The sequence below is a fragment of the Triturus cristatus genome, chromosome 5_2 (assembly GCF_964204655.1).
Source record: "Triturus cristatus chromosome 5_2, aTriCri1.1, whole genome shotgun sequence".
Classification (NCBI taxonomy): Eukaryota; Metazoa; Chordata; class Amphibia; order Caudata; family Salamandridae; genus Triturus; species Triturus cristatus.
The window spans coordinates 909,331,215-909,356,303 of record NC_140588.1 but is presented as its reverse complement, the minus strand read 5'-3'; the positions used below and the strand labels follow the sequence as shown (position 1 = coordinate 909,356,303).

Here is a 25,089-nt window from a genome sequence, read left to right as displayed (position 1 = left end):
ATTTACTAAACACTACTGTGTGGATGTGTTAGCACACCAGCAAGCCAACGTAGGGCAAGCTGTGCAAAAAAACCTTTTTTAAACAACTGCAACACCTACCAGTTAGCTACCGCTTTGGGAGAATACTGCTATATAGTCTATGAAAAGCATGTGTATCTACAACACACATGCCTCAAACTGATTATGTCCAGTAGGCATCTGTTCTTGGCATGTAGAGCTATAGATTCACATGCACCCTTCCACCTCCCTGGGCACCTGTAGTTGTTGCAGTTCTCATTATTTACGTTAGATATGCATGGCCATCTCTGTACTACACTCACTCACTCCATTCTCAGGGTCTTAAGGGAAAACAATCTAACTATGAAGTCAATACCTATGTGCACTATCACCAAAAGGAGTAGTCCCCTTACCTCGTGACTAGGAAAGACTTATTTGAAGAAAACAATTTGCATGCATCCGAACCCAACATTCGATGGCAGGAGTATGCAAAGCATGTGAATTTACAGCTCGGCATGCCCAAAACAGATGCTTACTAGGTAAGTAACATATCTTTTTCCAGCTTCATAGAGACAAAGTGGTGCTCAGAAGAAACTCACAATTCCTTCCAAAAGTCATTTCGCCTTTTCATATCAATCAAGCAATAGAATTGCCTGTTTTCTTTTCACAACCGTACTCAGTTGCAGAGAGGGTTTTACATGCTTTAGATGTTAAGTGCTTTAATGTATTGTTTTGACAGACTAAGCAATTATTCATTGCTTTTGCATCTCCCCACATTAGAAATGCTATTTCTAAATCTGGAATATCAAGATGGATAGTAAAATATATCCAAGCTTGTTATGCTAAAGCTAAAAGACTTCTACCTGCTCCCCCCGAAGCTCAATTCACTCATAGAATAGGGGCTTCTATAGCATTTTTAGGGAATATTCATATTGCTGATATTTGCAAAGCAGCTACATGGTCCTCTCCACACTCCTTCAGAAAATATTATTGTGTGGATGTATTTACTCGTCAACAAGCCAATGTTGGCCAAGTTGTATTAAGAACTCTTTTTTCAAACAACTGCAACCCCCACAGATTACCCACTGCTTAGGGAGAGGTACTGCTTTCCAGTCCATTCACAGCATGTGTATCTACTACACACATCCTTCGAATGGATTGTTACTCAGTAAGCAACTGTTCTTGGCATGTAGCGCTATAGATTCACATGCGCCCTCCCTCCTCCCGCAAAAGAATGTGTAGGTTTCAGTTTACATACTTGACATCACATTACTGATGCATATTATAACTCCATTCTCACCTATCAGTGGCAAAACGATCTGGCAAAGGAGTCGTTGAACATGCGCAGTATTGCCAAGAGGAGGGGGGTCACACAGCCTTGTGATTCTTATAATCATCTGAGCCCAACACTAGATGGCAGACTTATGCACAGCATGTGAATCTACAGCACTACATGGCAAGAACAGTTGCTTACTAGGGTAAGTAACATGATCCTTTTGAAGGGCATTGCTTTCTTTTATTATGCCTCAGTAGGACCTTAATTTGGTCCTAACATTCTTGATGTGTGCTCCTTTTGAGCATCTTCACAGTTGTCCCCTCAAGCTGCTCACCATCAAAACAGCCGTTTTTGGCAGATTATATCAGCCCGGAGGGGTGAGTGAGCTGTAGACTTTATCTTTCAGGCCTCCATTCTTTTCAATTTATCTGTACAAACTGGTGCTTCGTACTAGGGCCTCTGGCCTGCTGAAAGTGCTGACATCATTTCATGTGGACCAATCTGTCATCTTGCCCACCTTCTGCGCTCCTCCACGTCCCTCTAAGGAGGAGAAGCAACTCCACCATCTGGACCCATAAAGAGCGTTGTCGTTCTACCTTGACTGTACACAAGAGTTCACAGTGGATGACCAACTCTTCATGCTGTGTGTTGGTGCGAAGAAAGGTCGGGCAGTGCAGAAACTATCACTTGATAGATCATTCTCTGCATCAAGATCTGCTAAGCATTGGCAAAGATGCAGCCTCCTGAAGACATGCAGGCTCATTCCTAAAGCTGCGATGACTGTTTTAGCACGTGCAATCTCAGTCCTGGAGATCTGCCAGGCAATAATGCAGGCTTCCCTGCACACGCTTACCGGCATTACTGCCTTGACAGTCAGTTCCGTAGGGACGTGCACTTCGACTGTTGGGTCCTGCAGGACTTCCTAGTTTAAATTTGTTCGCAGAGCCAACACTAGGAATGGTATGGCTTGGGTATCTATTCAAAGGTAAACAATCTGCTCCTAGAAGTGTCCATCAGATGAACAAGTTTCTTACATTTGGTACCGTCTTATCTGTTAGAGACAATATCTAGCCGCAGATTCCATACCTTCCCACTTAATCCTCCCCATTCTGCGAACAGATTTCTAGTGTCCGAGATGATCCTTTCTAGGGCTCTAGGGTGGACGCACCAGTATCCGTTCCCTTCATGGCTCCGTATTCTGATGTGAAAAGTAGCTGGTGGCCGAGGTGGTGCCTGTATAGATGGCACGGACGCAACTGGCGCGAACCACACCACCTACCGGCGCACAGGGGTACTGCTTACGAAAAATCTTCTGGACCCAGTCTGATGCCTGGGTAAATTCAAAGGTAAGCAAGCTGCGCCTAGATATTGCCTCTACCAGATAAGTTGTTACCGAAGGTATGTAATTTGTTAATCTGGATGCTAATTTAACACATTTTATGGTTCCTATTGTCTCTGCTGAATAGTTATCTTTGAAATACAACCATCACCAGTCTGCAACTCAGGAAATACCTGAGTAGCACCATTTATCTGCCAGTGGGGCTGTTTTCCCATCTGTGCAGATTCCGACATTAAAAAAAGATGGAGCTGGAATTCCCAATTACATTGCTGTCAGCAAATGGGGTGTTTTACATGGTGTGGTTATGCAACCTCACCATGTAAAATACTTACCAACCCCTTTAGGACCCTTGTGCTTCGTGTGTCAAACCCTCCGCTCCATCCTAGGTAGCTCTGCCGCTGAGCAGTTAGGCTTACACAGAGGAACAAGTGTTAAGCATTTAACTGGCACCAAGACAATTGAAGAGTAAATCTGCAAGACAATAAAGAAATCTGACACTAATTTATAAAAATAGACTGTATTTTTATGTATTGTTAGACACCACAACAAAAAAGATCTACTAGTGGGTTCTGGAGATATAGAATTTGCAAGGTATAGTAGATCAAATTATTTCACTTAATTGTGCCAAGGTGGCAGCTTTGCTAAAGTTGCACACTGCAACTTGTTAAATTAAGTACGACTTAGGACTTAAGTCTGCCTTGATGCAACAAGTTGTTTGATACCTTGGATGACCTACCTTGGTTTCACAGCTGAGGGTTCCGTGTGTAACTCTGTACTCGCCAATTGGGCAACCAAGCCTTTCCACATTAAAAACAACAGTTTTGCATTATCTGAAAGAGAATTAGTTGGGGATTCCTCACCTAAGAATTACCCCCAGGTGTCAGACTGGATCCGGAGAATTTTTTCTTCAGCAGTACTCCTGCGCGTCGATAAGTGGCATCGGTTGACTCTGCGTTCGTTGTTGGCATCCTGGTCGCCGGAATAATGTTGCAGTACCTACTTAGTCGCCGCCCTCGCGAGCTGACGTCAGTTTTCTTTTTCCGCGCCAGCCAGTGCACATCGAGAGAGAGCGGTACCTCGAGTCACTTTTTGACTCTGTTTGCGACTTTTGTCGACACCTTTTAAGTCGATCGACTCCTGGTGCACGGAGGGATGTCACTTCGGACCAGCTTCAAGGCCCGTGACTCCTGTAACAAATTGATGTCGGTTACGGACCCGCACCTCGTGTGCCTTGGGTGCCTGGAGCTTGACCACGACCCAAAGTCCTGCTCCGACTGCCGGGCCATGAACCCGAAGTCTTTGCGGGAGCGGTCCCAAAAGCTTCAGGAGGCCCGGCAGTCCGCTGCATGCCGTTCGAGGTCCTGGTCAAGAGGGAGGTGGCGGGACAGGTTGCGTAGCCACCCCACCACTCGTCATCGAAGTCTTCGTCTTCGGGTAAGTTGAAGCGCAAGAAGAAGGCGAAGAACAATCGTTGCTCTTCGTGTTCTACCTGTCTATCGGCCTATGTGACACAGGAAGCGGTTGGTAGTCGTCCGGCTCCGCCCGTGGAGCCTGTTGGGTCGACTCCGGCCTTCACTCGCTTTCCGGGAGCCAGAGCAACCCCTGCCCAGCTTTGAAGCTTTTACGAAGCCTTGCACTCCATCTTCGGGCAGCCCGACTCCGCTGGCTCGCCCTCTGGTCCAGCAGACTCAGCTGGGGGCTCTAGGCCTTCGATGCCGGCAGCTTCGGCTCTGGCACCGCAGGGCCCCCAAGGATCCACGACTGGAGGGAGGAATTGGGTGACGCCAGTGCTCTGGACACCTCCCCAGACCATGGCATGCTTTATCCCCCCTACCGTGGCTACAGAGGAGGGTGCGTCCTACGCAGTGGTGTTGCGTAGGGCAGCCGAGGCCTTAAACCTCGAGCTTCCTATGGTGGCGGCCAGGACTAACCTCCTGACTGAGGTGCTTCAGCCGGCAGCGGCCTCTTAGGAGCCCCTGCTGCCGTTCAATGAGGCCCTTACAGACATCCTTTTGGGCACTTGGTCCAAGCCCAACAGAGGGGCTCCTGTGGACAGGATGATTGCCCGACGCCACCGCCTGGCTCCGGGCGATCCCATTTTCCTATCTTCCCATCCTACCCCAGAGAGCTTGGTAGTCAAAGCCTCAACGTCCAAAGGCACATTCCCTAACGCACCACCTGATAGGGAATCCAAGAAGCTGGACCACCTAGGGAAGATGTTTTTCTTCCTTCAGCTTGGGACTGTAGTCGGTGAACACCGCTTGTCTATTGGGACGTTACTCCCACTCGGTGTGGGACACGGTTGCGCAGGTGCTGCCACAGTGCCCGAGGAGGCCTGGGCTGTGCTCTCCCGTGATGTTACCGAAGGGAGAGACACAGCGAAGTTCGCCATCTGGTGTGGGCAGGACACCGCCTACTCACTGGGCAGGACGATTTCCACGTCTGTAGCACGGAGATGCTACGCCTGGTTGAGGTCCACTGGCTTCTCGGGTGATGTCCAAGCAACGCTTTTTGACATGCCCTTTGATGAGTGTCGCCTGTTTGGCAACAAGGCAGACAGCGGGCTCAAGCGCTTTAAGGATTCTAGGTCTACGGCCAGATCCTAAGGGCCTCGCTTCCACCTCCCGCCCTGTGCAGTCTGCTTTTCGCCCCTTTCGTGGCTACGGAAGGGGTGCCCCGCCATGTTCTGCCCAGAGCCACAGGCCTGCGCAAGCTGTCCAGCCTCTGCACAGCCGGGGAACTGGATCCCACTGCCGTGGGTCAGGGGACCAGTCCACCAGCGCCCCCCTTGCAGCAGCCTCCAAACCCTCCTAGTTCGGCCTTTCAGGCCCATCAATCGCCAGTGGGCGGCAGGATTCACCATCATTTCCCCCACAGGCTGAACATCACGTCAGACAGGTGGGTTTTGCAGATAGTCCAAAGGGGCTACTCCCGCCCCTTCGAGACTACCCCTCCATCCATGCCACCTCAATTCCATCCCATGTCTGAGGATCACTTGGTCCTTCTCCAGCAGGAAGTTACGGCCCTCTTGGCCGAGGGGGCCCATCGAGCGCATTCCTGGGCCAGAAGTAGGTCGTGGTTGTTATTCCCACTACTTTCTGCTCCCCAAGAAGGACAAAAGCCTGTGTCCTATCTTAGACCTTCGGAACGTCCATCGCTTCTTCCGGAAGGAGAAGTTCAAGATGCTCACACTTGCTCAAGTCTTGTCTGCCCTAGACCCTCAAGACTGGATGGTAGCGTTCAACTTGCAATAAGCTTACTTTCATATCCCCGTCCTGCCGGCCCAGCGGCGATACCTGCGGTTCACGGTAAGCTCATTGAGCACTTTCAGTTCACTGTGCTCCCTTATGGCCTTACCAGCGCCCCTCGGGTGTTCACGAAAGTGATGGCAGTGGTCGCAGCTCATCTGCGCAGATCAGGGGTTCCGGTTTTCCCCTATCTCGACGACTGGTTGTTGAAGGCGGGGTCGCCCCAGGCAGTCTTCTCCCACCTCCAGATTAGGGCCGACCTGCATTTGCTGGTGTTCTACATTAACGTGCCGAAGTCGCACCTGATTCAGTCTCAGAAGCTCCTCTTCATCGGAGCGGTTCTGGATTTGGTGCAGTTTCGGGTTTATCCTCCCGAGCAGCGAGTCCGGGATCTTCGGGCTATGATTCCGATCTTTCAGCCTCTATCCCGGGCTTCGGTCAGGATGACCCTCCGGCTACTGGGCCTTTTAGTCTCCTGCATCCTTTTGGTGGATCATGCCAGATGGCATATGCGGGCTCTGCAGTGGGAACTGAAGTTCCAGTGGGCACAGCATCAGGGCAGCCTGTCCGATCACGTCCAGATCTTGGAGGGAACTGCACACCAATTGCAGTGGTGGCTCACGAATCGCGATTGGGTCAACGGCAGAACTTCTGGGATGGGGCGGCCACATGGGAGAGGCGGAGATCAGAGGACTCTGGTCTCTGGCGGAGTCCCGGCTCCATGTCATCCTTCTGGAGCTTCGGTTGATCCGACTTGCACTGAAGGTATTCCTTCCATCTGTCAAGAGGAGAGTAGTGCAGGTGTTCACAGACAACACCACCGCCATGTGGTACTGCAACAAACAGGGCGGGGTAGGGTCGTGGACCCTATGTCAGGAGGCTCTGCGTCTCTGGACATGACTGGAACATCAGGGCATTTCCCTGGTGGTTCTCTGAACACCAGGGCGGACGAACTCAGCCGCCGGTGCATGATGGATCACAAATGGCATCTGCTCTAGGACATGGCTCAAGGTCTCTTTCAGCAGTGGGGAGAGCCTTGGTTAGATCTTTTTGCCACCGAAGAGAACGCGCAATGTCCTCAGTTCTGCACGTTGGAAATTCCAAGGCGGCACTCACTAGGCGACGCTTTTCGTCGCGATTGGAGTTGCAGTCTACTATACGCTTTTCCGCCTGTACCACTTCTACACAGAGTGCTGAAGAAGATCAAGCGCGACCGGGCCCAAGTCATTCTTTTGGCTCTGGACTGCGCTCAAAGAGTATGGTATCCCGAGCTACTCAGCATGGCTATCGATCCCCCGATCCGACTGCCTCTTCGGGAGGATCTTGTCGCAGCAATAGGGGACGGTCTTCCACCCAAACCTGTCCAGCCTCCACCTCCTTGCGTGGAAATGTGAGCGGCGGCAGTTGACGTCTTTTGACCTGCCTTCCATAGTTTGTGATGTAATCTTGGCAGCCAGGCGTCCCTCCACTAAGATGGTATACGCCTGCAGGTGAAATAAGTTTGCGGCATGGTGCTCAGCAAAGGCTGTGGATCTCCTTTCCCCTTTCGGAGGTCCTTCTATTCCTCCTTTCTTTGGCCCAGCAGGGCTCTGCTCTGGGCACTTTTAAGGGCTATCTCTCGGCCATTTCAGCCTTTTTACGGCTTCCAGACCAACCTTCCATTTTCAAGTCCCCTGTTGTAAATAGATTCTTGAAAGGCATTACTCCTCTTTTCCCTCCTGTTCCATTTGTAATGCCTCAGCGGGATTTGAACCTGGTTCTGACATATCTAATGTGTACTCCCTTTGAGCCACTTCACAACTGTCCTCTTCGTCTTCTCACTTTAATGACTGCTTTCCTGGTTGCCATCACCTCTGCCAGAAGAGTGAGTGAGCTCCAGGCACTTTCTTCTAAACCTCCTTTTCTGTCTGTCCATCCGGACAAAGTTGTTCTAAGGACTCGTTCATCTTTTCTGCCTTTCACATCGGGCAGACCATCACTTTGCCCACCTTCTTTCCGCCTCCGCATCCCTCGAAAGAGGGAGAGGCTCCACCATCTGGACCTAAAACGTGCGCTCTCATTCTACCTGAACCGCACTCAACAGTTCCGGGTGGAAGACCAGCTCTTTGTTGGCGCCAAGAATGGTCGGACCCTGCACAAGCGGACCATCTCCCCAATGGGTCGTTCTGTGCATAAAGGCTTGTTATTCTTTGGCTAAAAAGGAGTGCTGCGTGCTCATTCTACTAGGGCGACTGCAGCCACTACTGCTTTGGGATGGGGAGTTCCCTTGCATGACATCTGTCAGGCAGCTACGTGGGCCTCACTGCACAGGTTTACCAAGCATTATTGCCTGGACAGCCAAGTCCGGAGAGACGGCTTCTTTGGCCGTTCTGTTCTCCAGGATTTTCCGGTGTGATTTTCCGGTGTGATCTTGGTTTGCAAACCCACCACCAGAGTTGGTATTGCTGGGGTATCTATTCTAAGGTAAGGAATCTCACTGTGTGTTTCTTTCAGATGCACAAGTTACTTACCTACGGTAACGATATATCTGTAAGAAACATTAGTAGTGATAGATTCCTTACCGCCCCACCCTTCCTCCCCGTTCTGCGAACTGATTTATAGGGTTAAGGTCATCCCTTTCAGGGCCCTAATTTCATGGCACCAGTGGTCAGTTTCTTGCATGGCTCGGCGTTCCTGGCGCGGAAAGTCGTGTACAGAACTGACGTCAGCACGCGTGGGCGCGTCCAAGTAGCTCCAGCAATGTCATCTCAGCGCGAACGATGCACACGGAGCTGCATGACGACGCTTACCGACGCACAGGGTTACTGCTGACAAAAACTTTTCAGATCCAGTCTGACGCCTGGGGGTAATTCTAAGGTAAGGAATCTATCACTACTAATGTTTCTAACTGATCTATCGTTACCGAAGGTAAATAACTTGTGCGACGACTTCTTTGGCCGTTCGGTACCCCAGGACACTCTGGTGTGAACTTGGATCGCAGACCCTCCTCCGGGGTTGGTATTGCTGGGGTATCTATTCTAAGGTGAGGAATCCATAACTAATTGTCTCTTTCAGCTGAACAAGTTACTTACCTTCGGTAACGATATATCTGTAAGAGACATAGATTAGTTATGGATTCCTCACCGCCCCACCCATCCTCCCCGTCCTCCCCGTTCTGCCAACTGACTTCTAGAATAAGGAACTCCCTTTCAGGGCCCTAGTTTTCATGCACCAGTGGTCAGTGTATTGCATGGCTCTGCGCTTTTGGTGTGGAATGTCGTGTAAAGAACTGAAGACTGCGCACGAGGGCGACGTCTAAGTAGATGCTGCAACGGCAACCACGCCAACGACTAATGCGGAGTCGACTGACGCCACCTATCAGTCTAACGCTTGGGGGTAATTCTAAGGTGAGGAATCCATAACTAATCTATGTCTCTTCCAGATATATCGTTACCGACGGTAAGTAACTTGTTCTTTACTACCAGAAAGTGTAAAAAACATGTTCTGTCCTTGGGATATTTTGCACCCTGCCTTAGGACTAGAAGGGCCTGCGATGGGGGTGACTGAGACATATACCATTGGGAAGTCTGGCTTTGCCCTTGCTTTAAATGACAGTCAGGCCAACCGTTTTAACTACACTTCCAGCCTGCAAATGGCAGGCCTGGAGTCTTATTTTACTCCTGTCTCTCCCAGGGTGGCACAACCAGTGCTGCAATCCCTGAGTGTGACTGTCTAACTTACATGCCCTGGGTCTTATTTGTAAAGGACTTTCCGGTAAGTTAGCTTAGCTAATTGGGTATGAGCCAATTCGACATACCTGCTAAAGGGTAAGGGCACAGACACAGGTCTGGTTAGCCGGCCTCAGTGCACTCTGAGTAAAAATGAAAAACAGCAGATTCAGTCCAAAGATGTGGGAATGACCACACAAAAAAGGCATTTCCAAAACTTGCCCACATTTGAACATGCAGTTGCCCAGACATCATAGACTGGCATCTGGTTATCTGGATTTAGTATGTCACTCACCCCACCCCAGAGAGCCTTATGGTCCTGGCCTCCACCAACAAGGAGTACCCTAACTCATTTCTGGCCGATCATCCGGACAGGAAATCCAAACATATTGACGCTACAACAATTCCTCTCAGGGTGCTGATCCATCTCATCTGACAGATGCGTCTTGGGAATTGTTCAGACAGGTTACACCATACCATTTCTATTCTCTGCAGTGACCATCGCTCTCTGCAGTGGAGGAACACCAAGAACCTTTCCAAAGGACGACCGTTCCTCGAGCCAGTTCCTCAAATAGTCATGACAGCGGACGCATCACTCTCCGGCAGGGGAGCTCACCTACTACATCACTCACACCATGCAGGGCAGGTGGACACCTCAACAAAAGTTACTCCACATCAACCACTTACTAGCCATATTCCTAGCCTTAAAAGCATTGAAGAAACAAATCAGGCAAGACTGTCTTAGTCCACACTGACAACATGACAGCCATGTATTATATCCAAAAACAAGGCGGGACACACTCTCTGCAGCTGTCTCAACTTGCACAGAGCATATGGAGGTGGGCTATACCTCAGAACATTTTTCTCCTAGACCAACATGTCCCAGGAGTCCAAAACACAATAGCCGATCTCTTAAGCTGTCAAACAGAACAAATCCACGAGTAGGAACTTCATCCACAAGTTCTTCAACCGTTTTTTCAGATTTTGGGGCAACAACAGATAGACCTCTTCGCCACCCAAGAAAATGCCAAATGCCCAAACTTCGCTGCCAGGTATCTTCACCCATTGTCCAAAGGCAATGCGATATGGATGAACTGGTCAGGCAGATTTGCGTACGCTTTTCCACCTCTCCCACTCATTCCGCTAGTGGTGCGCAAACTGCAGCAACAATCATTAACGTTCATCCTAGTTGCTCCAACTTGGGCCAGACAGCCATGGTACTCCACACCGCTGGAACTCTCAGTAATTCTGCACCAAAAACTACACCTCTCTCCACGCCTCTTAACCCAGAACCATGGAGAGATCCAACAACCAGACCCGGCTCAGCTCAACCTAGCGTTCTGGCTCCTGAAATCCTAGAATTTGGTTACCTTGACCTTCCTCCTGACCGTATGAACGTCATCAAAGAAGCTAGACGGCCTACCACTAGAGCATGCTATGCGGCAAAGTGGAAGAGGTTCATAGTATACTGCCATAACGACACTAATCCCCTATATGTGTCTATCCAACACATCATAGGCTACTTACTACACCTCCAAAGATGCAACCTAGCCTATACCTCTATCAGATTGCATCTCGATGCCATAGCAGCATATCTACAAAATAGACAGCATCTCTCACTTTTCAGAGTACCTGCCATAAAGGCCTTTATGGAGGGACTCGAGAGAAAATTCCCCCCAGAATACCACCCTCCCCTGTGTGGAATTTAAACATCGTTCTCACAAGACTAATGGGGCCTCCATTTGAACCTTTACATAAATGTGAGCTAAAATTCTTAACATGGAAAACAGCTTTCCTCGTAGCCATTACTTCTCTACGAAGAGTTAGTGAACTAAAAGCACTAACCATTCAAGAACCCTTTCTCCAGATGCATCTTAATAAAGTTGTTCTCCGAACTAATCCTAAATTCCTCACTAAAGTCATTTCTCCTTCCCACCTCAATCAATCTGTAGAGCTGCCTGTATTCTTCTCGCAGCCACAAACAGTCGCAGAAAGAGCTCTTCACACCTTAGATGTCAAAAGAGCACTACTATACTACATAGAGAGAATAAAACCCTTTCGTAAGACCAAACAACTATTCGTGTCTTTCTCACCACCACACAAAGGCAACCCCATATCAAAATCTAGGATAGCTAGGTGGATTGTCAAATGCATACAGATTTGTTACCATAAAGCGAAACGTACATTATCTGTTCCTCCTAAAGCCCACTCTACACGAAAGATAGGGGCTTCAATGGCATTTTTAGGGAACATTCCTTTAGATAATATCTGCAGAGCAGCTACATGGTCTACACCGCACACATTCACAAAACACTATTGTGTTGATGTGCAAACTAAACAGGCTATTGTGGGCCAGGCTGTACTCAAAACACTACTTCAAACTACTGCAACAGATACTGGTGGTCGCCGCTAGGAGTGGATACTGCTTTACAATCTATGCACAGTGTGTAATCTGCAGCTCATATGCCTCGAACGGAATATGCTACTTACCAGTATGCATCTGTTCTTGGCATGTAGAGCTGCAGATCTACACACGCCCACCCGGCTACCTTTATCTGTACAAGTAATATCTTAATTAGATACACCACACATGGGCATCTTTCCTGTTTCTTACTGAGCTCCATCCTTTCCCTACTGGCGAAAAACAATCTGAGGATGGAGCCGATGCCCATGCGCACTATGATCCAAAGGAGTCACATACCTTGTGACTTCCAAAGACTTTACAAGACAAAAACAAGTGCAAACATCCGGGCCCAACACCAGATGACGATCTATGCACAGTGTGTAGATCTGCAGCTCTACATGCCAAGAACAGATGCCTACTGGTAAGTAGCATATTCCTTATTATGCATACGAGTGACTAAGAAAGTGTAGCAAAGATGTAAGTTGTAGGGATTTTTTATAAACTTTTAGTCTGAATATATGGTAAAGATTCTGTCATACCTGTGCACTTATGTTCTATATGTCCATGTTTTCTGGATGAATTGCATGGAATGTTTTAAATGCTTAACCCCTTGCGTGCGGGTTTATTTCTCCCGCTGTGCGGGAGAAATAAACGGCGTTCGCGAACACGACGGCTCCCGGCTGTCTTGCGCACACGCCCACCGTAATGCACGACGGCCGGGAGACGTCGTGCGCACACAAGGGGTTAAACACAAAATAGAAAGTAAGTACCTTTGAAACAATAAAAAAAAAATGGTTAAGCAACAAATTATCACAATTTTTCTGTTTTCTTTTAGATGGTAAAACTCCAGGAGATTTTTAAGACCTTCTATCTAGGGAAGCACAGTGGTAGAAAGCTCCAGTGGCAGTCAACATTAGGACACTGTGTATTGAAAGCAGAGTTTAAAGAGGCAAGTTACTTTGTAATAATTGTGTTTTGGAGCCAGTATGCAATCTATTTCCTTGATGTTCAAGAAGTTTCACCTATTTTCCTGCCTTCCATTTACCTTTGCAACATTTTGTTAAGATGATCCTGGATATTCATTGTTCTGATTTACATGTCTACACACATCATATCCAGTTAAGAACCATACTTTATTTCAGGCATTACCTTAGTTTTTAGCAATAGGAAATATAGGAATACTGAAAGATATTTAATTTAATTTTGTATGATCGAGTGGGCACAATTATTTTGGGGGTGGTGGGGGTTTGGGTGATAAAACTCACCACAGCTTCTTACTTTTTCTTTTTTTTTTTAAAAACCTATAATGTAAAGAATATGTCCTAATACAGGTGACTGGTTACTTTCTTTCTTTGTTTAACTCATAAGTGGTTGTGCACCTTTCTGCTACATTGTCTGTCGCCTTTAGTTTGCCAACTATTTTGAACCTGTAGCTTATAAAATCTACATGTTCAGACACCCTTTAACTTTACTGAGCTTTAGTTTTGGCCTTTAATGATTTTCCTCTGAACTGGATATACTTACAACATTTTCATTTATTTACTTACGTTTGTTTTTATGTATGCAGCAATACATTTTTGTTCGTTTTACTTTCAAGCCTTGTTTTTTGCTCTTTTGAGGGGACATGTTTGTGCATAGTCCGCTTTAAAAGAGTGTTCTTCAGGACTGCCTCTGTTTCGGAATTTCAGTTCTTTATATCGGCACACACTGAAAGTTTGCTTTTGGGCTTCAATAATAGTACAGTGCTCATGCATATCAGATGACCTTTAGATGAGCCTATTATGGCACAGCACAGTGGAACATGAGCAGCAATAACTATACTTGTGATCTATGCTAATGTCCTCCAGTGTAGTCCGATTAAATATGTCTTAAATTGGTGCCCCTTTTCAACTCAAACATCCCGCACCTTTTTAATAGCCTTTTTAATGACTTTGGCCAGTTTCATCAGAGCACAAAAATCCGTGCTCTGATGGATACTTCTTTGTGCAGATTCCTCGTCTTTAAAATATTCCCAGGCGCCAGACTGGTTTAATCTATCTTTTTCAGCAGTGCTGTTGCACACCTGTAGGTGCCCCTGTAGGATTCTGAAGCTATGTTATACTACTGTAGAAGTGACGGAACAGAGCTGCATATGTCAGGTACTTTCTTTCAGATGGCAATGTTTACTTGCAGACTCCTCACATATTAAATATCCCTGTGTGGTAAATAAATCTATATTTACGCCAGGCAGAGTTTCTATTATGATCAAATAATGAGTCGGGGAGTCCGTGGCGTTCGAGTTAAAACAAGGACTTTAATACAGTAACTCGAGTCAAGGGAGAACAAACGGCATCACCGTGCAAGGTTCAGGATGGTCTGCTTCTTTATTCACAGAGTACAATATATATACATTTTCCTGCACACGCTCTGGGTGGACCCCTCCATTACATACTAAAAATAAAACAGTGCAGGACATTCTTTGTAGCTGAAGCAACAGCCTTGCGCGAGGTCAGAAAGTAATCTTATCTAAAACACTTATGTCTGGTTTATGTTTCTTTGGCAGTTTCCTGCGTCGGAGCGAGGTCAGAGGGACCCTTATTCTTTATGCAACATGTCTGGGATCAGTTCCTGTCTCTTTAGCTCGGAGGTCTGTCTATTCTCCTCCCAAGGCCTAGAGGCTTGCTATTCTCGGACTGTTGGCCTCACCATGAGAAAATTATTTATCTGTTAAAACGTGAATGGGCTCAGAGGAGCGGGCTGGACAGAAGTGTCGGTGTACATACTAAAATAGATGCTGTATAGAGCTATTTGAAAGCAGCACAAAAAAAAAAAAAGTGTGCGAGGGGACAGAACCGGGAAGTGATCTTTTTATTATTTTGTTTTCTCATTCCCTCCTTGTCCCCAAGCGCGACTTAATTGTATTTTTAGGCCACTTCCATGGCCATGAGACCGTCCACATGGGCTTGCAGCATCATTTTCTCATTTTCTCTTGTTCTATTAATTGGTTTTGGGACGAGACATGTAGCACAGAGACCGCTTAAGGCGGGCCCGCATTGGACACAAAGGCAACATGATATTAGGAGAGCAAGGACCAGCCCAAGTACGGTCAGCACTTTCCATCCCCACTGTAGAATAAGGCTCCATAGCCAGTCCATCAGGGACCAAGAGCCTGTGGCCTGGTCGAGGCCCTTTGAAATTACATGAAGTCGGGAAATTGCTGCATATACCGTGGGTGCGTCATCAGGAATATAAATGCAGCAGCTAGAACTGATCAATTTGCATGCCCCCCCCCCCCCCCCCCCCGCGGTCTGCTAGCATGATGTCTAAAATCATACGATTTTGTAAGGTTATGAGTCTTTCGGCGGCCATTTCAGCAGTGATGTTGCCCAGCGCACTGGCCGTCTCATCGATAGTGTTTTTCAGCACACGTGTTAATTGTCTTATGTGCCGGCTATTAATCATGGCTCCCCAGAAGGGACTGAAGCCCTTAATAAAATCTCCTGCCTCTTGTCGTGCAGTATCTTCTGCATCTATGACCCACCTTCGCCGCCTTCTTATGGTGGACAGGGGGTCAATCAGATGGTAATCTGCCGGGGCAGTTTAGGTGGGAGGTAACAAGAAGGCTATATAATAGGAGCCACTCCATCCAGTGGGTAACCGCACATAGGCTTTGTCTCCGCAAATAAAATAAGAATTAGTTGATAGCACCAGATAGGGGGACATCGTGGTGTTCAGACTCCTATGAACTAGACAAGAACTTTCCCCCACCGGCTTATCCCCTATGCCCGTTATACACAGGGCTCCTTTTTGGGGTTTCACCCATACGAAGGATGGTGTTAGATTCCTTTTTACTCTTTTCATACCTACAAATACCGTGTCACTGTTGTTATTAATGGTAATCATTTCCTCCTCCTCAGTGTAGGGAAGAGAGTATGTGTCATGATCGGAACTATAACAAAAAGGGTAGGCCCTGGTTTCTGAAGTATTACGCCAGACTTGTCGAGTAAAGGAAGCGATGACGGCATCTTTTATTCTTCCCGTCCGCTGTCCCTCGTGTAACATGAGTTTCCAAGCCAAACAGGAACCCACCATAGAAAAGGGGTATGAGAACAATGGGACACCTCTGCTAACCGAATGTGGCATTCGTCCACAGACCCAACAGTCAGTGGTGTTAATCGATAGTTGGTGATGGTGTAACATAGAAAGGAAAGTGTTGTTGGGAAATTCTAGGCGCCTGTCTGCAAGATGCGTAGGAAGTTCTACATGGGAGTGCATTGTAGTGCTGTTTAACGTTTTTGACAAAACGGGGGGGTATGCCAAGTGTAGGATCCACCCCAAGCTTGTAGCAAAAAGGACAACAAATAATAATACTAAAAAAACAGAATATCTTTGGTGTAGCATTTTACAATACTTTTGTTTCATCATAGTCTTTTTGGCCTGGATATTTGAGATCCTTATTCCAGCCGCTTCACCACAGGACGTACCCAGTGGACTTAATTAACCAGAATATCAGATCTTATGTCTAGGCCTTAACTTGGAAGTATATTCTTGCTGTGGTGTTCTCTCCAGTAACGGTGGTAATATGTCTTTTGGGTCTATGTCTAAGTATTTGTTCTTCTCATAGGTATTAATATCCCCAAAGAATTTTTTACAGTGACTTGCATGCAGCCATCCTTTTCGACCTTCGACCTTCAACCTTGACCGCTGTCCTGGTGGTCAATAGGACCAATTTTGGCTCCTTCCACCTGGGCTCGAGGTGTCTTGATCTGTCAAAATTCCGAACGAGGACCCAGTCTCCTGGAGTTATGGTGTGATCCTCGGGCTTGGTTTTGTCTGGGAAAGCTGCTGGAACCTGTGAACGACAAGAGAGGAGTGCAGACATCAAGGAAGCCAAATAATCTGCAAGCATAGTACTGTCAACATCAGTTATCTTCTTCGGCATAGATGTTCCCCACATGTTTGGGGGTCTCCCGAACACGACTTCATAGGGAGACAGGCCTGACCTTGAATGCGCTACCATTCTCATGTAAAACAGGGCAACGGGAAGAGCTGTGATCCAGTCAGTACCCTTCTCTGCACATACTTTTGCCAGCTTCGTTTTCAATGTTTGGTTATGTCTTTCCACCAGGCCTGCTGCCTGTGGGTGCCTGACACAGTGGAACTTCCAAGTATAACCCAACAAAAGGGAGACATGCTTCATCAGTTCAGAAGAGAAGGGCTGGCCATTGTCAGAGTAAATGACACGTGGCAACCAGTATCTAGGAAAAAATTCTCTCACTAATTGTTTGGCTGTTGTCACCGCTGTATAGTCAGGGACTGGGTAGGCCTCTGTCCATCGGGTCAATGCACATACTACAACTAGGACATATTTGTACCCCCTGCATCTTTCCATCTGGATGTAATCCATCTGTAGGACTTCAAAGGGATGATCAGGGGGGTGGAATCCTCCTCCCTCTGTGACTGTGCCTTTCCCGGGATTAAATTGGTAACAGATCATACATGTTTTCACTTTGTTTTTGGCCGCAGCATGCATTTGTTTGTTATACCATATATTGCTTAGGCTATCCAGCATGGCTTTTTCTCCCAAATGTGCGGGACTATGTGCGGTGTCAATTATCACGGGGACCATAGAGTCCGGTAAAAACCAGAGGGCCCTGTCTTTTGTCATCCATCCCTGATCTGTTTCTACCCCTCCGGACACTTTCCAGTGTTCCAGTTCAGTAGCGGTAGCATGAGTCTGTATGTCCATAACATCTTGAGTAGGGTCCTTTACCGTACGGGCAGGGCCTTGAAACACTGGAAGTTGTAGTCTTAATTTTGAGATGGCCTGTAATGCTGTTTCTTTAGCAGTTTTGTCAGCCAGGTCATTCCCTTTTGTGATGGAATAAGTTACTTTGGTGTGTGCTTTGCATTTCATTATAGCCACCTGGTCTGGGAGGTGTATGACATCTAGTAATTTATGTATCAGGGCTGCATGCTGGATTTTGGTGCCGTGAGAAGTCAGGAATCCCCTTTCTTTCCAGAGAACCCCGAAATTGTGGACCACGCCAAAGGCGTATTCTGAGTCTGTATAGATGTTCACCTTCAAGCCTTTTGCCCATTCACAGGCACGTATTAGGGCAACTAATTCTGCCGCTTGTGCGGACAGTATTTCTATCTTGTGCGATTCTACCACTTTGGTCTCAGTAGTTATGGCATAAGCAGCAGCTAGCTGTCCCTTGTCTGTCCTTAAGCATGAGCCATCCACATAGAGAGTGTTATCAACTACGGGGAGTGGTACGTCTGTCAGATCTTGACTGTCTGGGCACAGTCATGGATGTCCTCAATCTGTACTGTCTCGGGTAGGAGAGTGGCAGGGTTCAACACGTTACATCGTTTTATGGTTATGTGAGGCTGAAACAACGTGAGTTCGTATCCTGTCAGTCGTGCTATGGTCAGATGCTGTGTCTGTGTTCTATTCAACAGGACCTCTACTGAATGGGGAACCTGAACAATGAGGGGATGGCCTAATACTATACTGTCCGATTGTCTTATCGCCAAAGCTGTTCCTGCCACTGATTTTAAGCATGCAGGTAAGGCCTGGGCTACTGGATCAAGCGTACTGGAAAAGTATGCACAGGGCCTGTTCTTTCCTGCCTGCTCCTGTGTGAGGACTGAGAGTGCTGTACCGTTTCGTTCTGTAACGAACAATGTAAATGGTTTGTCGTAATCAGGGGTAGCTAAGACTGGGGCTTCACAGAGGGCTTGCTTTAACGCCTCAAAAGCTTGCGTGTGTTCGGAGGTCCAGGGCAAGGTGTCAGTGGATTTCGCAGCTTGGGTCGTTAACTGAATAAGAGGCTTGGCTATGTGTGCATATTGTGGGATCCATTGCCTACAGTATGATTTTAAACCTATGATGCCTCGGACTTCCTTCTGTGTTCGAGGTTGAGGGATTCGGACAATGGCCTGCACTCTCTCTGTGGTGAGTTGCCTACCGTCCTTGGACAGCACGTGTCCCAAGTATACCACTTGCTGTCCACAGAACTGTAATTTGGAAAGTGATACCTTGTGTCCGTTATTTGCCAGAAAACCCAACACCAGAAGGGAGGCCTGCTCACACAACCCCTCCAATCTTGCTGTGATCAGGATGTCATCGACGTACTGTAATAGGGCTGTATGTTGAGGCATAGTGATGGTGTCTAGCTGTCTTTTCAATGCTTGACTATATGTACTAGGACTTTCAGTATACCCCTGTGGAGCTCTCGTCAGCTGGAAACTACGACCTTTTAAAGTGAAACCAAAAAGGTACTGACTGTCTTCATGGATAGGGACACTGAAAAATGCGTTCTTCAAATCGATGACAGTAAAATGTGTAGCTTGGTGATCAATAGCAGTCAGTAATGATGAAATGTCCGGCACGACAGGATATTGGGGAATCACACATTTGTTCAGTTCTCTCAAGTCTACCACTAATCTGTACACTGGGGATGCCGTTGGGTCTGTTCTTTTAAGAACAGGAAGCACGGGGCTGTTACAGATATTAGAACCCGTTTCCTTCACTACACCCCTGTCCATCAGATCCTGTATTATCTCAATCAACCCTTGTTCCGCTGCCGGTGGAATCTTATACTGACGCAGCCTAGGTAATAACGCTCCTGCCCTCAGCGTCACTTTATATGGCGCTATTTCTATGTAACCTACATCCGTTGGTCCCTTTGCCCAGAGGTGTTCTGGTAAGTGCAGTAGGCGTTCGTCCAATGCTTTTGCCACAAAGTGACCCTTAAAATCACGTAGAAATAAACGAACACCCTCGGGGGAGCAGCAGATAACCGCTCCCAATTCTTTCAATGTCTGTATTCCTAACAAGTTTTCAGGGCATGTGTCTGTGAGAACTAACTTTGTTGTTCGTGTCAGTGGGCCGACCGTCAATTGTTGGGGTTCTGATTCTTTACTTATGACTGGTTGGCCCGAGAATCCCAGAGATATACTATGTGAACCAGAGAGAGGCACCTCCGGGACCTCGTGATACTTTATGGTTGTTTTACTTGCCCCCGTATCCAGGAGAAATTTCCTATCTTGTCCTAGAACAATTGCTTTAACATACGAACCCTTTTGATCCACCGGTACAGGAATTAGGGGCAAGTCCTTTTCTCTCTCTAGGCAGCTTCATGTAAATGCGGGAAGTTCAGGGTACTGGTCCTGATCCTGCTGGTACATTTGAGTCGGCAGCGGGGGTGGTGGTGGTGGCGGCAAGTCTTTTGGTGGGTATTGCCGTGGCTGTGATTTCCCTGTTGCAATATTATGCTTTAAGACAGGACATTCACGAACAAAATGACCTTCTTTCTTACAGTAGTTACAGACACCCTTTGTCGTACCCGTTTTTCTATCTGGGGTGCTTACAGCCGTGGACTGTGCAACTAATATTTTCATTTTAGTATCTTTCATACGTTTCTTCTCATTGTCTTGTTCATCGCATATTCTGTTGTGATGATACTGGAGCATCTGTAATACCTGACTTAGAGTACCTGCCTGCCACGTACTCTCTACTTTTAATACTCTATTTTTAAGAGCCGGCAGGGCGTTCTCTTTTAATTTTGTCACAAGAAGGTGGGGGTATGCTTCACTGGTCGTAGAGAGACCGCTGTTTACTGAAAAGCATTGTTCTAAACGGGCCTAATAATCACTAGGATCCTCGTCCGGTTTCTGTTTACATGCCGAGATCGTTCCCCAATCTTCCTTTTTAGTGGCCAATAGACGGGGTAAGACTGCTATGAGTAGGGACGGTAAGTCTTTTTCCTTATCCGTAAGGCCTCCCCCCACCGGGCGGGTATTCTCTTCTGCTTCTACCTCCGCCCACCGTAGATGTTTTGTACCTACTTCCCAATCCTGTGCTTTTAATTTCTCAAACACCCCTTGTGGCAGTATCATACGCAGCAGTGTTTGTACGTCACTATACGTGTAATTTCCCATTGCCAGGATATCTCTTAGCTCCCTATGGAAACCAACTGGGTCCTTTTCATGGGGAGGGACCATTTTCTTTAACTGTATCAGGTCAATTTTTGACAGGGGTTGGTACACATGAACCCTTTCGATGGTATTGTCTGGTCCCACCCGGGGGTGTACTTCCCGCATTGGGTAGTTTCCACGGTCAAAAACAAATGGTTCAGCAATATCGGCAACGTACATGTGATATCTATGTCTAAGATCCAGAAATATGTTGAGGAACTCGTCCGGTTTAGACATGAACCTACGGCTCACGCAGTCGTCTACAAATTCGTGTAACCTATCCTGAGGGCAGCCTCGGTATTCATACAACGTAGCCAGATGTTGAACCATATAGATACTGGCCAGTCGCTGCTGGAGCGGGGCTAGACTCGAGTACAATTGTGCTATTATGTCTGGACCATATACTTTAGCCTGGGCCACCCATTGTGTGGCTGACCGTGCTATCTCCTGTTCCTCATTGGTGAGCGGTGGCTCGGTGTCCAGCCACTCGTCCAATGCCATGACCGTTGCTTGGTACAGTTCCTCAGGTGATGACCCTACCTTTTCTGTTCTTGCTGATCTATACTTTATACCCTTTCTGTCTGTGCATGTATTTTTATAGACCGGTCGGACGACGAAGCCAGTATTGTCAGCTTCCTCTGATTTTAGTAACCTTTCCAGTTCGGTATGTACAGCCGCTATTTCCTCTACCAGTTTGTGTGCACTGTTTCTGTCCCTGTCTTGACTTGTGATCCCAAGCCACAATAGCGCGGTGCAAGTCCCATAGTCCCTGTTTTCTTCCCATATTCTCGTCGTCAGATAACAGACGTAACAGAAGGCATGATGTAAATATATGGATATTTTATTTGTGATCGATGCTTCTATTTTGCATAGCAGTTTGTATCGCATTCGGGTTTTCACCCGTACGGACGTGTTCATAAATATCGTCCAGCAGTTTCTTTTTGTTCACTACGTCTCTTAGTTCATATTCTGCCTGAACCAGTTGTCGTGAAATGTCCGCCATTTGACCAGTGCCAGGACTTTCTTCGTAGGCACTTATGTTAGCTTGTGCGGGCAACGCTAAATGTCCCCCTGCTGCCTCTGATGGCTCAGGTGGCGGTGTTGACTGATCTTGTTGATCGATTTGTAGCGCTTGGTGTATTACGGCTGGGGGGGTAGGAGTCTCTACATACTGGGGAGGCGAGGTCATTAAATAGTTTTCGATGAAACTATCAACCGGGGCAGAGGGCACAGTTATTTCGGTCTTTATTGGGGGGTTGGAAAAATCCCTCTCCGTGGGTAAGTCTGTTAGCACGGGATAAAGCCCTGTGATGAGAGCATTCTGGTGACGGTCTTGTTCTTTTTGAACCGTGGCTCCTACATCCTGCAATTTCTTTTGTTTTGCCCCTTCTGACATTACCCTACTTTTCTCCAGTTTACTAATTTGTTTCTGTACCCGCCTATGTGCTTCTTTGCGCCACATTTCTATAGACTCATCTTGAGCCGGTCTCACCTTCTGCCATAGTTGCTCCTCTAGTTTCATTATACATTCCATGTCAAACGTACCGGTCTCAGGCCACCTATACTTGTTCTCTAACCCCTTGGTGTAATCAACCCATAATTCCATAAACAATATTGCACTAATTCCATGCTTTGTGTACATAAAATGTCCGGGCGTGTCTCGAGGGGGAAGTGGAACTGAATGTTCCAACAACCCCTTCTTGGTACCTAGTTTATGTAGGCGTGAAAACAACGGCATGTCTACAAAACGATACTTAACAATACACTTAAACTTAATCAATAAACTTGATATCTTTATACACCAGAATCGCGGTGCAACTTTTTACCTAACCCACTTAAACAAAACTGGACTCGTCTTTACCGTGCTCGTTCATAGAGCCCGTCTTTATGCATTCTTAGGTGTACTCACCGAGAAGCAGGACTTGAAGACCTGGTCGTCAGGTTCTTGACGCTGCGCAGTAGGGGTGGGACTCCGAAAACCTCGGACTCGACGATCTCACAGGTCGGGCTCTGGGTCGGGACACTCCGCCAACTTCTTCACCGCCTCGTGTGGATGTCCAGCCGCAGTTCGTCTCCTCCCCCTCTGCCGAGGGAGTTAACGGGAACACCACGCTTTCGTGCACGTGAAGTCCGTCGGGAGGGTCTGGAAGGGACAAAGACCGGGCCTACATCGCCGGCGCGTGGGGAAGGGGGAGTGTCCCTGTTCAGGCGCCAGTAAATGTGGTAAATAAATCTATATTTACGCCAGGCAGAATTTCTATAATGATAAAATAATGAGCCGGGGAGTCCGTGGCGTTCGAGTTAAAACAAGGACTTTCATACAGTAACTCGAGTCAAGGCAGAACAAACGGCATCACCGTGCAAGGTTCAGGATTGGTCTGCTTCTTTATTCACAGAGTAAAATATATATACATTTTCCTGCACACACTCTGGGTGGACCCCTCCTTAACATACTAAAAATAAAACAGTGCAGGACATTTTTTGTAGCTGAAGCAAGAGCCTTGCGCGAGGTCAGAAAGTAATCTCATCTAAAACACTTATGTCTGGTTTATGTTTCCTTGGCAGTTTCCTGCGTCGGAGCGAGGTCAGAGGGACCCTTCTCTTTATGCAACATGTCTGGGATCAGTTCCTGTCTCTTTAGCTCGGAGGTCTGTCTATTCTCCTCCCAAGGCCTAGAGGCTTGCTATTCTCGGACTGTTGGCCTCACCATGAGAAAAGAATTTATCTGTTAAAACGTGAATGGGCTCAGAGGAGCGGGTTGGACAGAAGTGTCGGTGTACATACTAAAATAGATGCTGTATAGAGCTATTTGAAAGCAGAAAAAAAAAAAAAAGTGTGCGAGGGGACAGAACCGGGAAGTGATCTTTTTATTATTTTGTTTTCTCACCCGGGTGCCAGACTGGTTCCTGAAACCTTGCATAACACTCCTATGCCGTTAAAGGGGGGCGCTGGCTCATTCTCTGCACTGGATGCAACACCATGGTGATGTCACTAGAGCCATATAACGGCCATTGTGACTCACCTATTGGATTCACTTTTTCCATGCCCTCAACATTGATCCGAAGCAGAACCCCAGTGATTTTAGATGGCTTTTCCACGAAGATACATTTTTCAGAAATGTTTCGGTGCAGTGCGAGAGACCACACCTCCTAGAAAGTAAGGCTCCAAACCCTGTCATGTCTGCAGTTGACAATTGTCCATTTCAGACCCTCACATTGTCTGCTTGTGATGCTCGTTGTCTAAGCCCGACTCGGGGTCATTCGATGAATGCTGCTTCATGCTCCCCAAAGCTGTCAAAGATCACAATGCCAAATTTGTCACAGCTCATGACAAGCATAGGTCACGACACCATTCACACCATTCACCCTGCGTTTTTGGGGGGGGGGGGGGGGGGGGGGGTCACCCTCAAAGTCACACTTCTCTTTGATGAAGTCAAAGGACAAAAAAAAGAAAAGGTTGATATGTGGGTCACGTGGACAGACTCCAACATTGGCCATGCCTCTTCCCGAAGAGTCTACTCTAGCAGTGCCTTTCTCCTCCGGTATCTAACGCGGGGGGGAAGCCCTGGACCCCTTGTCACCTGATCCTTTTACAGTTCAGTCTGGAGTTCCTGGCGCCAGGTTACAAGACATCTAAGTTACTTAGCACCACGGTGGCACTTTTCAGGCAGGCTGCACGTCCCTATGTGTATTTTTGAGTTCCTTTTGGGTTTCCAGCAGTGGGTTCCCCTTCAGTGCCATACAACCCCATAGATTCACCCTTGGGCAGCCTCTGGCTTTGACTGGCTTTATTCCAGCCCTAGGAGGTTCTCTGGTGCCATGTCTGACCTGGCGCTTCCAAAAACGCCGGCCATGCCACAGGAGTTCCCAGAAACAAAAGCCATAGTCCATACGACCTTGGGTAAGGCCATGCTTGTAAAGGAGTCTAGGCATAATAATAATACATTTCTCTACCTGATCCTGTTTCATATTCTACTCCAACGCTACTGGCAAGCTCAGCAAGATTTGTTCTAGTTTTACTTGGGTCTTGTATAAAAATAAACTTGACTACAATGACAGCAGTGAGGTGGGAAAAGTTCTGCAGCCACCCTCCTCCAATTCTGCTCATTATCTGGTATTGCACCCTGCTGTTGTCATGGATATGTTGCCAGAAAC

The 25,089-nt window shown here is 47.3% G+C and overlaps 1 protein-coding gene across 1 annotated transcript in view; it reads left to right on the top strand.

Annotated features, from left to right (window-relative positions):
• CUL4B (cullin 4B) overlaps nt 1-25,089 on the top strand; it is a 761,875-nt gene that overhangs the window by 626,884 nt on the left and 109,902 nt on the right. The window contains exon 17 of the mRNA XM_085608106.1: nt 12,807-12,920. Coding sequence (XP_085464232.1) covers nt 12,807-12,920 — 114 coding nt within the window. The remainder of the gene's footprint in view (nt 1-12,806; nt 12,921-25,089) is intronic.